The sequence below is a fragment of the Mauremys reevesii genome, linkage group 12 (assembly GCF_016161935.1).
Source record: "Mauremys reevesii isolate NIE-2019 linkage group 12, ASM1616193v1, whole genome shotgun sequence".
Taxonomy (NCBI): domain Eukaryota; kingdom Metazoa; phylum Chordata; order Testudines; family Geoemydidae; genus Mauremys; species Mauremys reevesii.
The window spans coordinates 1,094,891-1,109,692 of record NC_052634.1 but is presented as its reverse complement, the minus strand read 5'-3'; the positions used below and the strand labels follow the sequence as shown (position 1 = coordinate 1,109,692).

General features: G+C 46.1%; 1 protein-coding gene across 3 annotated transcripts in view; it reads left to right on the top strand.

The window, feature by feature from the left end:
- The window catches only part of KMT2A (lysine methyltransferase 2A), a 56,674-nt gene that overhangs the window by 38,962 nt on the left and 2,910 nt on the right, over positions 1-14,802 (top strand). The window contains exons 27-34 of one of the 3 annotated variants that reach the window (XM_039496266.1): positions 455-532; positions 8,305-8,369; positions 10,580-10,750; positions 11,406-11,480; positions 12,773-12,947; positions 13,431-13,538; positions 14,061-14,144; positions 14,559-14,688. In XM_039496266.1, coding sequence (XP_039352200.1) covers positions 455-532; positions 8,305-8,369; positions 10,580-10,750; positions 11,406-11,480; positions 12,773-12,947; positions 13,431-13,538; positions 14,061-14,144; positions 14,559-14,688 — 886 coding nt within the window. The remainder of the gene's footprint in view (positions 1-454; positions 533-8,304; positions 8,370-10,579; positions 10,751-11,405; positions 11,481-12,772; positions 12,948-13,430; positions 13,539-14,060; positions 14,145-14,558; positions 14,689-14,802) is intronic. The other 2 variants (XM_039496268.1, XM_039496267.1) reach the window with 2 other exon arrangements.

Sequence of the window (14,802 nt, the reverse complement as noted above, 5' to 3'; positions counted from 1 at the left end):
CTTGACCTTTTACTCTGGTGGGTTGGGTCATATGACTCAGTTCTACAGTTCCTTGATGTTTTTAACTCAGTGCTGGTAAGTCTGTTTTGAAAAGCAATTGATCCACAATCTTTTAGACATAATTGGTCTTCTATTTGTAAATATTCTAGGCTATTTTTTTTCCCAGCATACCATCCTTTATGGAGTGTCCCGTGGCTCCATGCTTATGGTTATCCAGAAACATCCTTGTAAAGATCCTAGAGTGCTCCATTCCTTTGAAGTGCAAGTCTTGAATCTGACCTAAAGCACTAGCAATTTGATCTACTTTCTGTCCTCTGGCTTCACAGTAGCATTTGTTCCTAATTTTGTAGTTTGCTGAAATGCTGAATCACTTACGGCAGTCCCATTCATTCTTGGTCACAGTAAATTCTTATTTGTACAGTCTTCTGAATTATCCCAAATCTTTCTGTTCCAGGACTCCCGTGGTGAAGGCAGACATTCAAGATACAAGTATAGATCAGCTACCACAAAAGCCATCTGGGCAACCTGCAGGGTAAGTATTAAAACAAACCTTCCCCGTCAGGTTTTGCAGGTTTATATTCAGTACCTTATAAACAAAATAAAACTCTGTTCTTCCTTCCTTGTATTAAAATACCCCAGTAGCTTTCAGTCTGGAATGTATGTCACTTGTCAGCCACAATATTAAATCCTTGTTTAATCTGGTAGAACAAGATTCACCGTAATAACATAATCAGAGCACATGCCACAGTGGTAAATGTCACAGAAATAAATGTTAATCTATAAGAATATTTTCATTTTCAGTTGAAACCAGCTGGTTTCAGAATACTTGATTCAGGAGTAAATGTGTGGAAATAGTTGCATACTTGTGGCTTGTTTGTAAAAAAAATTTTTTTAGGGCTGGTAAAAGCTACCAGATTAGCAGCCCTACAGGTCAAAATCCTATATCCACAGAATGGATACAGTAGTGCAAGCTTTCCCTAGGCAGCCAGTTTTCTTCAGTTTGTTGCTTTGCTTCTTTCTAGAGATGCGTTCCAGACTGCCATCCAGGGGCCAGTTTGTGATGGATTTTGTCAGGGGGACTGTTTCCCCTGGAGATTGACTACCTCTTTTTAAAAATCTACACTCAGTTCTTTAGTGGAAAGGTTTGATAGTTGTCAGTTTCCTGGTAGTGATTGAGTCTTAAAGGAAGACACTTAAACTGCACTATTAAAGAACAGTACTAATCTTCAAAAATAGATCTACTTAAGCGGACACTGTCAAGTTGAAAACCATATTTCTGTCTGAAAACTTTGGGGCCTGATTGCTGCTATTATTCCAGATTTAAATCAGCATAAGGGGTTGTCTTCACTCGCAAGTTAGCCTGAGGGATAGCTCCAGGTGTTCGTATTACCTCAAACCCCTTATGCACACCCACAGAAACACACCCCCACCCACCTGTCACTCATGTGATCATAGAATATCAGGGTTGGAAGGGACCTCAGGAGGTCATCTGGCCCAACCCCCTGCTCAAAGCAGGACCAATCCCCAACTAAATCATCCCAGCAGGGCTTTGTCAAGCCTGACCTTAAAAATCTCTAAGGAAGGAGATTCCACCACCTCCCTAGGTAACCCATTCCAGTGCCTCACCACCCTCCTAGTGAAAAAGTTTTTCCTAATATTCAACCTAAACCTCCCCCACTGCAACGTGAGACCATTACTCCTTGTTCTGTCATCTGGTACCACTGAGAACAGTCTAGATTCATCCTCTTTGGAACCCCTTTCAGGTAGTTGAAAGCAGCTATCCAATCCCTCCTCATTCTTTTTTGCCAGTTTCCTCCGCCTCTCATCATAAATTATGTGCTCTAGTCCCTAATCATTTTTGTTGCCCTCCGCTGGACTCTTTTTCCAGTTTCTCCACATTCTGCTTATAGTGTGGGGCCCAAAACTGGACACAGTACCCCAGGTGAGGCCTCACCAATGCAGAATAGAGGGGAACAATCATGTCCCTCGATCTGCTGGCAATGCTCCTACTAATACAGCCCAAAATGCCGTTAGCCTTCTTGGCAACAAGGGCGCACTGTAGACTCGTATCCAGCTTTTCATCCACTGTAACCCCTAGGTCCTTTTCTGCAGAACTGCTGCCTAGCCGCTCGATCCTTAGTCTGTAGCAGTGCATGGGATTCTTCCGTCATAAGTGCAGGACTTTGCGCTTGTCCTTGTTGAACCTCATCGGATTTCTTTTGGCCCAATTCTCTGATTTGTCTAGGTCCCTCTGTATCCTAGCCCTACCCTCCAGCGGATCTATCACTCCTCCCAGTTTAGTGTCATCTGCAAACTTGCTGAGGGTGCAGTACACGCCATTCTCTGGATCGTTAATGAAGATGTTGAACAAAACCAGTCCCAGGACCGACCATTGGGGCACTCCATTTGATACCGGCTGCCAACTAGACATCGAGCCATTGATGATTACCCGTTGAGCCTGACGATCTAGCCAGCTTTCTATCCACCTTATAGTCCAATCATCCAGCCCAGACTACTTTAACTTGCTGGCAAGAATACTGTGGGAGACTGTATCAATAGCTTTGCTAAAGTCAAAGAAGAACATGTCCAATGCTTTCCCCTCATCCACAGACCCAGTTATCTCCTCATAGAAGGCAATCAGGTTAGTCAGGCATGACTTGCCCTTGGTGAATCCATGCTGACTGTTCCTGGTCACTTTCCTCTCCTCGAAGTGCTTCAAAATGGATTCCTTGAGGACCTGCTCCATGATTTTCCAGGGACTGAGGTGAGGCTGACTGGCCTGTAGTTCCCCAGATCTTCCTCCTCCCCTTTTTTAAAGATGGGAACTACATTAGCCTTTTTCCAGTCATCCGGGACCTTGCCCGATTGCCATGAGTTTTCAAAGATAATGGCCAATGGCTCTGCAATCACATCTGCCAACTCCTTTGGCACCCTTGGATGCAGCGCATCCGGCCCCATGGACTTGTGCTCATCCAGCTTTTCTAAATAGTCCCAAACCACTTAATACTTTCTCCACAGAGGGCCGGTCACCTCCTCCCCATACTGTGCTGCGCACTGCAGTAGTCTGGGAGCTGACCTTGTTCGTGAAGACAGAGGTGAAAAAAGCATCGAGTACATTAGCTTTTTCCACATTCTCTGTCACTAGGTTGCCTCCCCCATTCAGTAAGGGGCTCACACTTTCTCTGACCACCTTCTTGTTGCTAATGTACCTGTAGAACCCCTTCTTGTTACTCTTAACATCCCTTGCTAGCAACAACTCCAAGTGTGATTTGGCCTTCCTGATTTCACTCCTGCATGCCTGGGCAATATTTTCATACTCCTCCCTGGTCATTTGTCCAATTTTCCACATCTTGTAAGCTGATTTTTTGAGTTTAAGATCAGCAAGGATTTCACTGTTAAGCCAAGCTGGTCGCCTGCCATATTTACTCTTCTTCCTACACATCGGGATGGTTTGTTCCTGCTGCCTCAATAGGGATTCTTTAAAATACAGCCAGCTTTCCTCGACTCCTTTCCCCCTTTCCTCCCAGGGGATCCTGCCCATCAGTTTCCTGAGGGAGTCAAAGTCTGCTTTTCTGAAGTCCAGGGTCCGTATTCTGCTGCTCTCCTTTCTTCCTTGTGTCAGGCTCCTGAACTTGACCATCTCACAGTCACTGCCTCCCAGGTTCCCATCCACTTTTGCTTCTCCTACTAATTCATCCCTGTTTGTGAGCAGCAGGTCGAGAAGAGCTCTGCCCCTAGTTGGTTCTTCCAGCACTTGCACCGGGAAATTGTCCCCTGCGCTTTAGAAAAACTTCCTGAATTGTCTGTGCACCACTGTATTGCTCTCCCAGCAGATATCGGGGTGATTGAAGTCTCCCATGAGAAGCAGGGCCTGTGATCTAGTAACTTCTGTTAGTTGCCTGAAGAAAGCCACGTCCGCCTCGTCCCCGTCGTCTGGTGGTCTGTAGCAGACTCCCACCACGACATCACCCTTGTTGCTCACACTTCTAAACTTAATCCAGAGACTCTCGGGTTTTTCTGCAGTTTCATACCGGAGCTCTGAGCAGTCATATTGCTCTCTTACATACAATGGAACTCCCCCACCTTTTCTGCCCTGTCTGTCCTTCCTGAACAGTTTATATCCATCCATGACAGTACTGCAGTCATGTGAGTTATCCCACCAAGTCTCTGTTATTCCAATCACATCATAATTTCTTAACTGTGCCAGGACTTCCAGTTCTCTCTGCTTGTTTCCCAGGCATCCTACTTTCTCAGTATGAGGCAGGAATCCTCCCCTCTTGCGCTCTCCTGCTCGTGCTTCCTCCTGGTATCCCACTTCCCCGCTTACCTCAGGGCTTTGGTCTCCTTCCCCTGGTGAACCTAGTTTAAAGCCCTCCTCACCAGATTAGCCAGCCTGCTAGCGAAGATGCTCTTCCCTCTCTTCGTTAGGTGGAGCCCCTCTCTGCCTAGCAATCCTCCTTCTTGGAACACCATCCCGTGGTCAGAGAATCCAAAGCTGCCTCTCTGACACCACCTGCGTAGCCATTCATTGACTTCCACGATTCAACGGTCTCTACCTGGGCCTTTTCCTTCCACAGGGAGGATGGATGAGAACACCACTTGGGCCTCAAAGTCCTTTATCCTTCTTCCCATAGCCACGTAGTCTGCAGTGATCCGCTCAAGGTCATTCTTGGCAGTATCATTGGTGCCCACGTGGAGAAGCAGGAAGGGGTAGCAATCTGAGGGCTTGAAGAATCTTGTCAGTTTCTCTGTCACATCGTGAATCCTAGTTCCTGGCAAGCAGCACACTTCTTGGTTTTCCCAGTCAGGATGGCAGATAGATGACTCAGTCCCACTTAGGAGGGAGTCCCCGACCACCACCACCACCACCCGCCTCCTTCCCTTGGGAGTGGTGGTCGTGGAAACCCCATCCTTAGGACAGTGCATCTCATGTCTTCCATGATGACCTGTGTGTGGTGTAAGCTGTAAAACAAGTTAGCTGTCATGACTTGGGGTAATGGGACAGACCTTGAGCTTCCCTCAAGAACCACTAACTCCACCTATCTATAATGTGGCCACAGGCCAGTGTCATAGCATGACAGTTGAGAGCCTAGGATTGCCAGGTGTCTGGTTTTCGACTGGAATGCCCGGTCAAAACGGGACTCTTAACGGCCTGGTCAGCACTGCTGACCAGAGCCACCAAAGTCCTGTTGGCAGTGCAGGCAGGCTAACCGGATCTGCGTGGCTTCCGGGAAGCTGCTGGCATCTCCTCCTGAGCCCTAGGTGGAGGGACAGCCATGGGGGGTTCTGAGTGCTGCTCCCGCCCCCAGCACCAGCTCAGCAGCTCTCATTGGCCAGGAACCGCGGCCAATGGGAGCTGAGGGGGCAGTGCCTGCGGGCAACATGCAGAGCCACATGGTCGCGCTTCCACCTAGGAGCTGGAGGGAGATGTCGCTGCTTCCCAGGAACCGCCTGAGGTAAGCGCCACCCAGAGCCCACACCCCCTCCTGTGCCCCAGCCCTGAGACCCCTCCTGCACCCCAAATCCTGACCCCACTCCAGAGCCTGCACCCCCAGCCAGAGTCTTTACCCCTCTCTCACCCCCAGCCAGGAGTTCCCTCCTACACTCCAAATCCCTCATCCCTGGCTACACCCTAGAGCCACACCCTCAGGCGGAGCCCTCACCCCGTCCTGTGCCCCACCCCGGAGCCTCTCCAGCACCCCAAACCCCTCATCTCTGTCCCCACCCCAGAACCCGCAGCCGGAGCCCTCACCCCCTCTTGCAGTCCAACCCCCAGCCTGGTGAAAATGAGCGAGAGTGATGTCAGGGGGATGGAGTGAGCAGGGGGCAAGGCCTCGGAGACAATGAGGGTGGGGCAAAGGTGTTTGGTTTTCTGCAACCCTGTGAGGGTCATCAGTCCTCCAATACCCACCCACAATCCTTTGTGGCTACTACCATATGGCCTTTTCTTGCTATCTATTTCCTGTTTCCTGACCAGAAGTCCCATGCCACTACATCTAGGCTTGCTGAGCCTTCGTTCTCCACAGTCACACTCAGCTGCCAGTACCAGCAACTGCACTGATCTATCTTTGGCATAAAGCTCAATTTTTTTTTAGAATGGCCTCCAGGAAGACATTATCTCAATGTACTGCCAGTTGCTTGGATGGAGCTTCTCACACAACTTCGGGAGTGTGGCCCACTCTTAGTGGTCTCATGGCTGCTTGGTGATGTAGTCTCATCACTCAGTGCTTAAGGGCCTGATCCAGAAACGCCAATCAACTGTCTCCTATTTTCCAGCTGTGCATGTAGCTTTTTGCTCTCCTTAAGAAAGCATACCATCACTTCTGCATGGTGACAAGCTGCTACCTCCCCCCCCCCATGCCATATGCCCTGTTTCTTCCTCCTGCCAAAATGAGAGTTGTACTAGTGCCAACAATTGCTATAGATTGTTTTTTTTTTTCTGAGTTGGATCCGTGCCTTGCCTCCAAGTTGGAATGAAGGTAATGGACAGAAATGTTGAGTGCTCCAAGCCGGAACTGATTTACTTTAATGAGTTGTCAGGTTCATACTATTTCTGCCCAGGATAGGTTCTCTCTCCAGATACCAAAAACATAGCGTTGCACGGTGGTGCTATGAACCATGGGATGTATCCCAGGAAGTCTTAGTGCTACACACAAGTGAGTAAAGTGCCAGTGTGGATAAAGGTCACGATAGCCTTTCTGCTCCCCCAAGCTTGGCTGCTGTTCTCTAGTGAAGCCACTCTCCTTTGTAAAAGCAATAAAGAATCCTGTGGCACCTTATAGACTAACAGATGTTCTGCAGCATGAGCTTTCGTGGGTGAATACCCACTTCTTCAGATGCAAATTCAGAGATGAAATTCAGAGATGAATTTCACTCTCCTTTGTGAAATTCAGGCACGAGGGAAATAACTTGAGGGTGGATCACACAAGTTAATTCTGTAGTGTGAATGCATGCTAAGCGTTACAACAGCATAAAGCTGAAATTATTCAATGGTGCATCTGGCCCCTTGTACCTGTACCTACTGTAGTCACAGGTAACACTAAGATTTCTATACTGAAATAATCTAAAAACTAGTTTGTTTGTTTTTTTCCTTTTCCAGCTTGTATTCTTTGTGCATGGATTCATAGGCTATGTTTACACTGGCAATTAAACGACAAAAGTTTTTTCTTTCAGAGGTGTTAACACTCCCTCCTCCCCCCCCTCCACCTCCCCCCCAAAAAAGACAGAAATTTTGCCGTGACAAGTGCCGGTATGAACAGCACGCGGTCGGTAGGAGCGCTCTCCTGCCAACAACACAAATGCTGCTCATTGGGGGTGGAAGTTTTTTGTCGGCAGGAGAGCTGAGAAACAGCAGCTACACTGCGAGACTTTTAGCTTGTAGTGTAGACAAGCCCGTAGATTTCAAGGCCAGAAGAAACCACTGTGTGACCTCCTATATAATACAGGCCATAGAACGCCCCCAAAATAAGTCCTAGAGCAGATCTTTTAAAAAAAAAAAAAAAAAAAAAGTCTAATCTTGATTTAAAAATTCTCAATGATGGAGAATCTACCATGACGCCTGCTAAATTGTTCCACTTGTTAATTACTCTCACTGTTAAAAATGTACACCTTATTTCCAGTCTGAATTTGTCTATCTTCAGCTTCCAGACGTTGGCTTGTGTTAGACCTTTCTCTCCTAGACTGAAGATCCCATTATTGAGTATTTATTCCTCATGTGGATACTTACAGACTGTAATCAAGTCACTTCTTAACCTTGCCTTTGAGCTCCTTGAGTCTGTCAGTATAAGGCATTTTGAAGTTCTGGGGCGCAATCAACTTTTGTCTAGTTAGGGCTGTGTGATTTGTGATTTATGGATTACATACATTTCACCATGATATTATTGACCAGTGAGTGATTAGTTTTCCAATATAACTTTCAAGGCATATTTTGTACAGAGATGATTACAGTAATGTGCAGGGTGTGAATACTGAGGTGCTTTTGGTCACAGGCATGCAGGTTCACTGTTCTCTTGCACAGTCAGTTTCTCCCTTTCTGAAAGGATCCTTATAAACAGCTACTGGAGAACTGAAAAACTCATATAAACATATTTAGAATAAGAGTATTATTTAAACTACGCTCTATTAGAAACTAGAAATTTTTATATTTAATCAATTAAAAAATATTCAAGTTGACATTGTCTCTGTGAAACACAAACAACCCCAACTGGTTAGATGGCTCAGCCATAGAAAAAAAACAGGAGTTGCCTTCTGTGGGGTGGTTTATTGCCAAGCATTTATATTTCATTTTTTTCCCTTTTCCCCAAGGCAAATGGCAGTTCTTACAGAGCCACAGTCAGTGCAGAACACAGCAAATGAGCAAGAAAATACAGGTATGTCACGTCTTCCAAAAATGCAGTTTCTTGGCAGTCTTTGGTGTTGAACTATGTAGTCACTTTCATGTTTGACCACTTTAAAGAACTCTTAGTAGCCACTGTATTGTTTTCTGCTAGTTTTGGAGGGAGTTATGTTCCAGTCACAGTAATATGAATTGCATGTGTGGTTGTAGTTGTAGAAACTTGCAGCTTTGATTTTTATGTTCTCATGTTGCGGTGTAATCTGGCTTTCACTTTCTAAATGGATTTAAAGTCCATGCTCAGGACCTCAGTTCTTGATTAGGAAATGAGAGCTCCAGAATAGCTCCAGACTTTAGAAAGTCCCATTCCAGACTTTAGAATGCCCATATACAGAGAACAGAATTAAAATTGTGGTGGTAAAGTTGTTGTCCCATTAACTGCAGTTTTCTTTCTGTTCATCATCACCAGAAATTGATATTCCTGTAGTAGCTACCCTAGAGTATGGTTCATGGAGAGACCTGTCTTTGTTTTCCCATTTTATAATTCCCGTTGCCACTGGTGATGGCAGGCGGTTCAGCAGGTAGTCCATTATTGTGGAACTTGAACAAGTCACTTAATATCATTAGCAGAATTGTTCTGGCTGAGTCCACATGCCTGCATGTGGACATGGATTCTGCTGAAACTGTACAGCTGATTACTATAGTGTATGCTGTTCTCCATGCCGAGTTAGATGTTAAATTGCCTTACAGATTTAAATTTTATTAGAGAATATTTAAAATAAACGATACAAAGTGTTTGAAGCGTCAGTTATTGGGGGTAACATACAGGTTGTGGGGGGATGTTAGCGTTTTGGTGTTGGGCAGCATATACATAGACACAGTCTGTCATGTCCCCAATGCGGGGTATACGGTGGGTGAGTTCAAGGTACAGTCAGTAAACAGTGAGGGTACATCACTCATACAAACGGGTTACGGATAGTCATGGGCATGAATAATCGGGCTGAGTAATGGGGTTAGGACGACCGTCACATGGTGGAGTACGGTTTGGTGGGTTCAGGGCTTAGGGGATAGAGTCCGACGGGGGGGGTCCACGGGTCTCATCCCCCCTTCGAGTGCACAGAGTCACGCCTGCTCACTCCTGATATTGGCGGTGGCCGGTGATGTGCTCCGTGTAAATGTCTCTGGACCAGCGAATAGTGTCCGAGACCATTAGGCGTCTCATGAGCTGCGCGTAGCGACGGCCCGGCCCACCCCACAGGTCCGAAGCACGCGTTCGTTGCAAGGGTCCCAGGCGCCCAGGGCCCCACGATCAGGGCGTCGGTGCAGACCTCGTAGCCCTTTGACCTCAGGGTGTCCGCCAAGGGGGCGTATTTTTCGAGCTTGCGGGCTCGGGCTTCGCGAAAGGCCAGGGTCCTGTTTTCAAACGGGATCGTCACGTCGACAAGGATGACCTTTTTCCGATCCTCGTCTGTGACGACGATGTCCGGGCGCAGCAGGCTGTCGGTGTTGGGGATGGTGCGGTTGACGGCGATCTCTCCTAGGTGCGGGGCGATGGCCTTTACCAGACGGTCCTGGACGGCGTTGTGGCGCAGCTGCCAGGCCCTGGCGTGGGGCTTGCAGCTGCACAGGACGTGGGGCAGGGTCTCTAGGGGGTACCCGCACTTCCTGCAGCACTTGTCTCGGTTCCCGTGGTGGACGGCTCCGTTGAGGGGGACGCAGTTCAGTCGGGCGCGGGGTATGAACCGCCAGTCGGCGAATCGGGTGAAGTTGCCTGCGGGGAGGAAGTGGTTGCTGGAGTCCCACTTGCTGGTCACCTCGAAGGCCTTGCCCTGGTCGGGTTTTTTCTTCAGGGTGTCCACGTAAAGCGCGTGGACAGCGGCCTTCAGGGACTTCTCCAGCATGCCTCTGGCTCCGGGATTGACTAAGGTGTTGCCCTCTGTCTCGATCCGCGGTATCAGGACTCCCAGCTCCCGCCGATCTTCGTTCCCTCTAAAGCAACCAGGAGTTTGTTTGCATGAAAAGGATCTCAAAACTAGGGAGTAACCCAGGCACACTGATAAGGGAGGCACCTCCTACTAAGAATGATACTTAAGTTTTGATGGCTTCTTAGAAATAATCATCCATTGTTCAAATCAGGGACAAATTCTTTTCACCATTAAGTATCTGTTTGTTTGGTGGTGGGAGGTACAATAAAGCTTCATTCTGCCCAGGTGTATCTTCATATTGGTCTGTCTGTCTGTCTTCCAGGATCCAAAGCTCCTGAGGAGGAGGAAGGCACTTTCAGCTCCCCACTCATGTTTTGGCTGCAGCAAGAACAGAAGAGGAAAGAAAGCCTTGGTGAGAAGAAGCCAAAGAAAGGACTAGTGTTCGAGATCTCAAGTGATGATGGGTTTCAGATCTGTGCAGAAAGTATTGAAGGTGAGGACAATGATTTCTGATTGCAACTTTCTCTGAGCTTTGTTCCCAGAGGTTAAAAACAAAAGATGCTTTTTGAGAAATTGTGCTCTCTGTATCAGGCTTCTTCAGAATAGACTTGTCTTCTCTTAGACATAAAGCTTTGGAACAAAATCCTATGCCAGAGTGCCTGGTTTGTGTTAAATGTCTGCATTGCCCCACTTTGTCTTGAATCCACTGCCCAACAGTGTTGTTGGTATATAAAGGAGTGCTGGGACAAAACAGATAATTAACACAGACCAAGCATTAGGTCATCTAATTTTGTTTCAAATGTCATTGCTAAAGCAACTTATTTGCCTGTGCACCAATAAGTTCTTTTGGAGAGGGTGAAAACTGTATAACTACAGGAGAAGTGATGAGTTTATGGCCACTGATTGCACTTCTCTTTATATTTGCCACATGGCTTAGTCACACTCTGCCATGAGTGTTTTGCTAGATACTGATAGGTGCTGTGTGCATACGCATACACGCACACCCTCTGGACTTGGTTGCATTACTGCAGACCTCGCTGAATGAAAAGACAATCAAGAGACGTACTGAGCAGCTGTTCCAGTTACTCCTGATGTCCAATAGATGCAAAACTTCTTTTATTGTTTTGTCTTTCATTTCCTAATCACAGATGCCTGGAAATCACTGACTGATAAAGTTCAAGAAGCTCGTTCCAATGCCCGTCTGAAGCAGCTATCATTTGCAGGTAATACCAAACACTGAGGTTGTTTCCTTTTTGCCAGCAAGTGTATTTTAAGAGCAGATAAACCAATGTCATGAGGAAATTGTCAAACAAGAGTAGAGTCTTTAGAAGAAAAAGGTCAATTGCTTATAGACAGCTCACTACTTTAAAGGAGAAACATTTTCGGCAGTAAATATTTTGATTTAAGAGGGCAAAACTCCTCAAGGTTTGCATAAATCAAAAGCTCCAATATTGCAGCAACAGTAACTTTTAAATGAGAATGATCCAGCCAGTGATTTTCTCGCTTATTACCTGATATGTTACTTTGTGTCAGGGTTTGTGTTTGATCACTGAGCAAGCTACATTTGCTGTGAAATGTTGGGCTTTTATTGTACAAAGCTTAGGCAATTTCGCTACTTTTTCAAATAAGAAAATTATGCTACTTCTCTTAATGTATGGTGGCTGGCCACCTGAGCCTATTTGACCTTTTTATTCTGTGTTAGTGGCACAAATAGCACTAATTTAGATGTGTCCTGGACTTCTGCCATGAAGTTGTTTAACAACATGGTATGAACAGAAATCTCCTCACTTCAGGTCAGACCGCCTACAATGGCATGTAGCCCATCTAGCTACGACGCTAGCGTCAAATACCTCCGACGGCCAGCGATGGGACACTAGAGGGGGAGGGCTGTGAGTTACTCCAGAGAATTCTTTCCAGGTGACTGGCCGGGGGGTCTTACCCACATGCTCAGGGTCTATATGATCCACATATTTGGGGTCAGGAAGGAATTTCCCCCTGGGTCAGATTGGCAGAGATCCTGGGGGGGGTTTATCTTCCTCTGCAGCATGGAGCACTAGTCACTTGGAGGTTTAAACTAGTGTAAGTGTTGGATTTTCTGTAACTTGAAGTCTTTAAACCATGATTTGAGGGCTTCAGTAACTCAGCCAGAAGTTAGGGGTCTATTATATAGGAGTGGGTGAGTGAGGGTCTGAGGCCTGTGTGTGCAGGAGGTCAGACTAGATTATCAGAATAGGCCCGTCTGACCTTAAAGTCTATGAAGCACTAATGTGACTGCATAGCATACAAGTGGAATGCCCAGAGTTATCCTATAAGCTCCAGTGTGGGGTTTTTATTAGTTTATACGCCTGCTATAGGAGTTCGCATTCTGACCAATTTAATCACTATCTAAACGCCACTGTTCTAGATGGGATCTGGCAGGAGCTTCCACTGGTTTCTAATGAGCCAGTTTATTTTCCAGGCTGCCGGTCTTCACTGACTCATGGTTTCTTACCCTTTCCTTTTGTCCTTGTTCTAGGTGTGAATGGTTTGAGGATGCTGGGGATTCTCCATGATGCTGTTGTGTTCCTGATTGAGCAGCTTTATGGAGCAAAGCATTGCCACAATTACAAATTTAGGTTCCACAAACCAGAGGAGACCAATGAACCCCCGCTGAATCCACATGGCTCTGCTCGGGCTGAAGTCCACCTCAGGTAAGTGTGAGCTTTCTGATGGGTGGGACTTGACAAGTCTACTAGCCAGAGTAAGAGACTTTCCCTGGCAAGTGAGGGGGCATAAACTGTAAACTTCTACAAAATTTAAGCTTTAAACTAAAAACAAGATTATAGGTTTAATGGTATCTTCCAAATGTAAACTGATGGCCTGTATATTCCTGAGCCTTCATGCAGCTCTAGTACTTCTTCTGTTGCTCTTAGTTTTGCCAAGCAGTAGGAAATGGAAATTAATAAGACCGCTCACTTTACCACTTCCATTCACAATCTTAAAGAATATGTTTATTTGATGTTGCTGCCTTACAGAGCTTTGATCAGCACCTGAGGTGGGCATGAATCACTGAGAAGGAAATGAAAGTTAGGCCAGAGAAGCGATAGAGTAGCAGACGCACATAGCCCTTGCAGCAGCCAAGATATTGTTGAAAACTAACTTTGCCAGTAATACACATGTTCTTTGCCCTCCAGGAAGTCAGCATTTGATATGTTCAATTTCCTGGCTTCTAAACACCGACAGCCACCAGAATACAATCCCAATGATGAGGAAGAGGAGGAAGTGCAGCTGAAGTCTGCTCGGTATGCAACTGGATTTATGTCTCCAACAAGGAAAAGGGGAGGGTACTAAGAAGAAAAGCCAAATATTTTGGTCTTGTCTATTGCACCTGGAGGTGTGGTGTTACAACTTTAAATGTACAAAACACTAGAAAATAGATTGTAGAGGACAATCCTGCATTAGCAGGGGAGCTGGCTCCTGAACGTGGCCAGCCCCTCTCTAATCTGTTTTCATGCTACTGCAGGATGTTCTGATCAGAATTCTGGGAGAATAAGGCAAAAAAGTTTACTTATATTAAATGTGCAGAAGAGGAGAGCTGGTTAGCAGTAAGGAGTTTGTCTGAGATCTGAGGTTGAATTAAGAACAGCTTTATAATATAAGATTTATAGAAAAATACACTGTATTAATCTTGGTTGCTTTCTCAGTGGGCATTGGGCTGCAGTGTCACAGTGACTAAATGTTAATATTTTTGAAACTATACCGACTAATGCTTGGCATGGGCTCTCGAATAAAGGTGATCACTTAGCAGTGTCTCTTTGTTCTAGGAGGGCAACTAGTATGGATCTGCCAATGCCCATGCGATTCCGACACTTGAAGAAGACCTCCAAGGAGGCAGTTGGTGTCTACAGGTATGGTTTTACTCTGGTGCTTTAACTCTGTCTAGGGCAGAAGGAGATTAAAAATTGAAATCCCTTTCTAAAGTCCGACTGGAATGTTGAAGGGAAAGAGTTCTCTCTCTCCCTTCATCTCTTCTCTTTCCTTGTTTTCAAGTCAAATCTTTAAAAAGCTGATCCTCAGTACAAACCACTTATTCCTGCCAGCTCACCTTGGTGATAGCTCAGGCATTTAGTTTTGGGGTGGGAAGGGAAGCTAAAAATGTGTAGGTTACTTGCATGTGATAAAAACACAGTGAGGAGAGTCAAACTCTTCATCCCTTTGATGAGGAGTTAGCCTGTGTGCTAAGGTTTTCTGATCTTCAGTTGATACAACATGGTCCAGTTGCGTTGGTTGATATATTCTCTTACCTTGTTTCTTTTTACTAGGTCTCCCATCCATGGCCGGGGCCTATTCTGCAAAAGGAACATTGATGCAGGTGAGATGGTGATTGAATATTCAGGCAATGTCATTCGCTCCATCCTCACTGACAAACGAGAGAAGTACTATGACAGCAAGGTGAGTTCTGTGGCTTTCATCAGCATTTGTAAAAGGCACAATTAAACCCATTCACAGCACTTTTCTCTGGTTGGCGAGCTGAAGGGAGTATTCCCAAAAGGAAACTGATAGTTG